General features: G+C 47.5%; 1 protein-coding gene across 2 annotated transcripts in view; it reads left to right on the top strand.

Annotated features, from left to right (window-relative positions):
- Positions 1-3,580: 3,580 nt before the first annotated feature.
- Positions 3,581-6,307, top strand: part of AHCY (adenosylhomocysteinase) — a 60,912-nt gene continuing 58,185 nt past the window's right edge. For both annotated transcript variants that reach the window (XM_006029299.3, XM_014522562.2), the window contains exons 1-2: positions 3,581-3,767; positions 5,353-5,428. In XM_006029299.3, coding sequence (XP_006029361.1) covers positions 3,633-3,767; positions 5,353-5,428 — 211 coding nt within the window. In that variant the 5' untranslated portion in view covers positions 3,581-3,632. The remainder of the gene's footprint in view (positions 3,768-5,352; positions 5,429-6,307) is intronic.

Raw genomic sequence — 6,307 nt, 5'->3', positions numbered from 1 at the left:
ATGGGCACCCTGCCCGGGGCAGCGGCTCCGCCTCCCCCTGCCGGAGTCCGGCGCCTCCCCCCGGCCTCAGTTGCGGGCTCCTCACGCGGCCGCGCCGGGCCGGGTGCAGGGGCTGTAGTTCCGCGGGGAGCAGAGCAGGGACGGCCTGGCCTACTCCCTTGGGCGCACGGGGCCGGCTCCTGTCCCGGTGCTGTTTTTTGTACAGCCCCTGCACGGCTTTGCGGAGAGCGTCCCCTCCCCTAGCTGCTATGAGCGCTGCTTTACTTCAACCCCAGAAAGCGGGAGGAGATATCTGTAGGAAACTACTTGGGTCCCTCCGTTAGGACACATCCAAGCTGCTCCTATAGACTGCTTCCACCTGTTACATGAGCAGCCCAAAGTAGCCCCACTTAAAGCATCTCAAGACCTTCCTTTCTGCTCCACATCCCACTGCTGGTCCTATTTAAACAAGCCCTAGACAAGGTTAACCTTCAGGGCTCAGTTCTCCTTAGTCGCTTTCTTCCTTCCTGCAGCAATGGCCCCAAACAGTGGCAGGTGCCAGCTAGGAGGACAGCCGGCATGTTCGACTTGCTGGTGGCTACAGGTGCAATCCAAACCTAGAGGATTGCCACTGAGCTCATCCCGTTGTGCCTGTTCTTGAACCATCAGTCTGTGACAGGCCTGGAAGCGACTTTGGGGGATAAACCTGAACAGGCCTCACTGACAAACTTTTAGCTCTGGAGGGTGTCGGTGGTCATGGTATGTTTGATGTGGCCTCTCCCAGACCTGCTGGCACCATGATGTAGACAAGCCTATGAAGGCCTATTATGTACAAGCTATTGCTGACACCAAAGGGGTGGGCTTGGTTTAGGAATTATTGGGATCTTATAGGTCGGAAATGTTTTCTGTCTTATGTGATCAGCCTGTTTGACTGTAATTGCCATTACAGCCTGTGATTCCACATCATATTTATTGACTAGCCCTAAGAGAACGAGTTGCAAAGTCACCGGTGTTGCAGTTTAAGTTATTCAAGGCCAGGGAGGGATGTACAGAGCTCCTGAAGAGCCTAACATAAGTGGCTTCTCAGGAAAATAACTGTCTTACAAAGTGGCAAGCGACATTATGGCATAGAAATAATGTAAAATAATGGCTTGGGCTAATGTAAAAGATGGGTTAATCTGCCTGTCATGGAGAAAGTGGTCTCCATAGGTAAGGCTGGAAAAACAAGTCCATTATGAAAAGTGTATCCTCCTCCTGTAGAACTTTGGATTTTGGAACTCTTGACCTCAGCTTTTACTACTTTTTCAACTAAAGGATTTTTTTGTTAACAAGCAGTAAATCAGTAATCTTTTTAGTTGCAGGACTTGGGAAATGATCTTCTGGATTAAAGTTAGACTTTTGTTTGGCTGGGGGGAATCATTCATGGCAACTGATAGGCAAAGACTGGGTTGTTTTTAATTTGTGAAGTTGTTTTATAGACTGTGCACATATTCTATGTATATGTGATGAGGCACTCAGAAGTCCTTACGTTCCGAAAATAAACCTGCATGCACAGTGATAGATGTAGGCATAAGAATTGCTATTTACTGGGTCAGACTATAGATCCATCTTGCACAGTCTCCTGTCTCACGCAGCAGCAGAGTGGGTGCTGAAAAGGAGAGTGAATGGGGTACGACCAGGATTTTTTTCCACTTCTTTCCCACTTGCAGACTCTAGCATTTAAGGTCTAGGAAGTTCCAATTCAGAGTCTGTATCCATAACTGCCCTGCGCAATAGCAACTGTTGCCTCTTTACTCCAAGAATGTGTCCAATCCCTTTTTTGAATCTGGCTGAACCATCTGCTTCCACTATATCTGGTGGGAATGAGTTTCACATTTCAGTTGCATTTATAAATTGTAAGGCCTAAAGTAGTGACTTTTAATCAGAGTGCTGTGGCATTCTGGGGTGCCATTAGATTGGGGTGAAAAATTACTTTGGGTGGAGGGGTATGTATATATGGGAAGGTTGAGGGGGTGGGCAGGGTGTGTGCCCCTTCTTTCCTCTCCCTCCCCAATGTGGTGCAGCCCTTGCTGGCAATGGCAGCAGCAGCAGGTGGCAGACCCTTGGGGTACTTGTAGCCCATGGAGGGGTGACTGCCAGGCAATGCATGACTCCAGTCAGTTCCAGGAGCTCTACATAGCAGAAAGGAGCAGTCAGGCCAGCCTGTCTCTATCTTGTGGGGCTTGCATGCAGCTCCCAGGACTGGTGCCACCACAGGGAAACCCTGCATGATGGAACCAGAGGTCTTCTCTGATCCCTGCTGCCAAGTGGAGCTCATGGGACTCTGCCAGAAGTGGCAAGGAGCCACACTTCCTGCTTCCCAGCAGAGTCCAGTAAGCTGTATATGTTGGCAGGGAGTGGAGAAGGCAACCAGTTCCATCGTGTGGGGCTTCCTCCCCCAGTGGTGCACCAGTCCTGGGAGCTGCATGTGAGCCCTGCGTGATAGAGGCAGGGTGGCCTGCCTCTGTTCCTTGACACTATGTACAGCTCCTAGAACTGGCTGGAGCTGCGTGCTGCCTGGTTGCCATGCCTCCAGAACCTGGCATGTGTTGCTGTTGCTGGGGTTGTGCACCATGTGGGGAGGGGAGGGCATATGTGGGGGCTAACATCCTGCACCCTCCCCTCATTCCTCACAAGCCCCATACAGCCACACCCTGCCTACCCAAACTCCACACTCCTGCTGGGTGCAGGTGGGGCCTAGTCTCTATGTTCCCACCAGTTCTAGCCACATGCTCCACATTTCTGCCCAGCTACAGCTTTCCTACCTAGTGCCCAGAGCAAGTGCTGTTGCCAGGACAGGAGGAGGAGGCTGGGGAAGCTGGGCAGGTCCCCTGGAAGCTGCAGCAGTGGTAGCAGTGGTCCCACCTAGAAGCTGTGTATGCTGGCCAGGGCCCTCCAGCACATGAGGGTAGGAGCAAAGCATGCAGCTTAGGTAGGGTACAATTAATTGGTGGGTGCCTGTGGGCTGAATGAAATCACCTGGTAGGCCATATTTTGCCTGCCTCTGCACTAGATCCTTTCGGTGTTACAAGATGAGAGGAGATAAGGCTCAGGCTTGTCCCTGCCTCCTGATTTCCCCCACCCCTACTACCTGTTGACAGTGCTTACTTCCTTGCACAGGGATGTATAAATTAGTTTTTGAAATTGGGTGTCAGTCCTTTCACAGAAGTTATGGAGGGGTGCCTCAAGTCTGATGAAGGGTGCCTTGAGTTCAGAATGGTGGAGAACTACTGCCCTAAGGTTAATTTTGTAAGTTAAAAAGAGCTCGGTACTTCTAAAAATTGGGCCACTTTCAATTTATGTCCCTAGATGGGATATTTGTTGCTTTCTGTACCTGCATTTGGAAATGCTGGCTTCAAAACTTAATAGAATTCTTCATAATGCAATGGGGAAAAAAAAAAGAAACCCTTCATGAGCTGAAGACATTTTGTTTCTCCCAGCTGTTGCATGGTGTCCAGCCTAATTTGTTTCACAGCAGTCGTAGCAAATGCCAATCTAAAATGTATGCATGGTTTCATGTACTCAAGTCCAAACCACCTGTCCTGCTTCTGCTTGCAGCTGACATCAGCCTAGCAGAATGGGGTCGCAAGGCCATCGAGATTGCGGAGAATGAGATGCCAGGGCTGATGAAGATGCGGGAGATGTATGGAGCATCGAAACCATTGAAAGGAGCTCGGATTGCAGGTTGCCTTCACATGACTGTGCAGACTGCAGTTCTGATAGAGACCCTTGTGGTGCTGGGAGCAGAGGTAAAGTGCTATCTTCAGCAAATAATTGCACACCCTTATGAAGAGATTGGAATGCTAGTTGCAGTCATATGGGTTGCATCTTCTGTTTCCTTTCGGATACTGGAGCTGTCCATTCAGAATCCATAAGTGCACTGAGTGAAATACAGGATTTAAACAGGCTGCATTCTGATGTAGGTGCTTGTTTCTGCCAGGAGGAGGTGCTCATGGTCTTGGTAATCCTTTTTTGCCATATGAGCTGATATCTTATCAGCTTCAAGAATAATGCCAAAGGTTGCTCCTTGCCGAATGGCTTTATGCACTGACATGCAGTAGTAGTATCAGTCTGCTGGTATCATTTAACCTCAAGTGAATGGCTCCAAAACAGAATAGTATGGACTAAACATCATTCCAGGTCCCTCAAAAGTCAGCAAAGCAATTACTAAATCTGAGTATGGACTCTAGACCTCTAGCTGTGTCTGAAAACATTATAGGAAAAACAGGGTGGTGACTCTAGAAACAAGGGTGGAATTTCTCATGTGACCTTAGAGAGGTCAAATGACTTATCCACAGCTCAGTTTTCCACCTGGAAAATGGGAATAATAGCACTGTTCCATCAATGTGGTGTCGTAAGGACAAATTTATTAGAGACAGTGAGCTTTTAAAGTATTACAGTAGCAAGAAACATTTAAGGGCCTCAGACAGACAGGAGACTGTTGTAATTTTTGAGGGTACATAGTTGAAAAGTAACCTGTAAACTATTCTTAAGGGTTTTCCTTTAAATGTAAGTAATATGCATTTTATAAACCTGGAATATCATACTTTGATTCTGGTATGTCAAATCAACTTGTCCGTGCCACTGTTTCTCAACTACCTCGATTCCTGCACCTGTTGAGAGCCCACCAACCTTGTGCACTCAACACTCCCCACCCCCAGCAAATCTAGCCGTCATAGGGGCACTTCAAACAACCCAGACTTTTAACACCTCCTATAGTCTGCAGCTTCTGAACAGCCATGACTTAATTTGGGCCATTGTTGTCTAGTAGAAACTCTCAGGTATAATGAGGTGGCCAATTGTGTGACCCTTGGGTTTTGATTGTTGAGGGAGGAACAAACTAAAATCAGTGCCTTCAATGGCAGGAAACTACTTCCTTTAGTTTGGTGATCTGAATGGTTAGCTAATGATAACACAGCAGCTAAGCTGCTCTGCTGCTGCTCCCAGGGCCCTTGAGGGATGTGTGGAGGGAGCCTGTGGCAAGTCCAAACAGACAACATGGCCCAGGTGAAGCCAAGGCTGGAGCTGGGAGGGAGCACCTGTGAACCAGCAGCTAATTACTTTGCTGTTTTCCTCTTTAACCTCAGGCTATGGGTACTGGTTCCCATCCCTCTGATCAGCTAACTGGTTATCACTGGGTTTATTAGTTAAACAATGATTTAACCTTTCACATCCCTATTCTGGGTGGATCAAGGATTTGGGTTAACTTATTTTCCTTCCTACTTCTGCTTCCTCTTCATGTTTAATTCCCATCTCTAGAACAGAGAAAGCAAGTCATCTTCTGTCTGGGAACCTTGCTCAACAAGTAAAGTTTTATCTTTGGTGATCTTGCAGGTACAATGGTCAAGCTGCAACATTTTCTCTACTCAGGACCACGCTGCTTCTGCTATTGCAAAAACTGGTATTCCTGGTAAGTCCTTTTGTGTTCTAACATGGCTCAAACTAAGTGGCTTATGCTGCCAGTTGTGGTTACATCGTGAAAATGAAGCTCTAAAAATAAGACTCGGGAGGGAAATAAACCTCTGGAGCAGTGTCTGTTATACAACAGGAAGTTTAATCCCAAATGACTTTTCTCAGACAGCAGTCCAGCTACCCTGACTCTGATGCTGTTGTACAAACTAAAGCAGGGGTGGGCAAAATGTAGCCCAGGGGCTGGATGCAGCCCTCCAGGCCATTCTATCTGGCCCATGGGGCCCCTAAAAAAAAATTTTAGAAAATTAATATTTATCTGCCCTGGGCTGCCTGTCATGTGGACCTCTGCACAAAATAATCGCCCGCCTCTGAACTAGAGGGTCCCGGTTAATTCTGGTCTCTAATGTGACTAAAGTAGCCAGGTGAGGAGTGGGTAGGGGTATATAGATAAGAGTGTTTGGTACTGTCCAGCAGATCCACGGTGAACTGCTACCAAAGGAAAAAAACATTTGGCTATGGTACTTTAAGTAAAGATGTTCTTTCTGGGCTGGCTACAGCATGCAGCATTCTAAATGGTTTAACTGCTGTGTGCTCTAGATTAATGGTTCTCAATCTTTTCTGTACCAGGATCCATTTGTAAACATCAGTGGCCAAGTAGACTGCCTGTCTCTTTAAAATGCTTGGTTTTGGTAATGGCTGCATACTTGTATGCTAGGAATGTTGCAGAGCCCTGGTTTTCATTGTCAGCTTCTGTTGCATTCTTTAGCTAAAATGTGTACAGTTGTCATGCTTGTGTGCACTGGTCAGCCTGTGCTGTCACAATGGCCAAATCTGCTTCCTGATGGCTAGTTCCTGACTTTTAAGGGATTCTCTCTTT

The sequence above is a fragment of the Alligator sinensis genome, unplaced genomic scaffold (genome assembly GCF_000455745.1).
Source record: "Alligator sinensis unplaced genomic scaffold, ASM45574v1 scaffold690_1, whole genome shotgun sequence".
NCBI lineage: Eukaryota > Metazoa > Chordata > Crocodylia > Alligatoridae > Alligator > Alligator sinensis.
The sequence above is the reverse complement of the archived record's forward strand: the minus strand, read 5'-3'. Positions and strand labels throughout refer to the sequence as shown.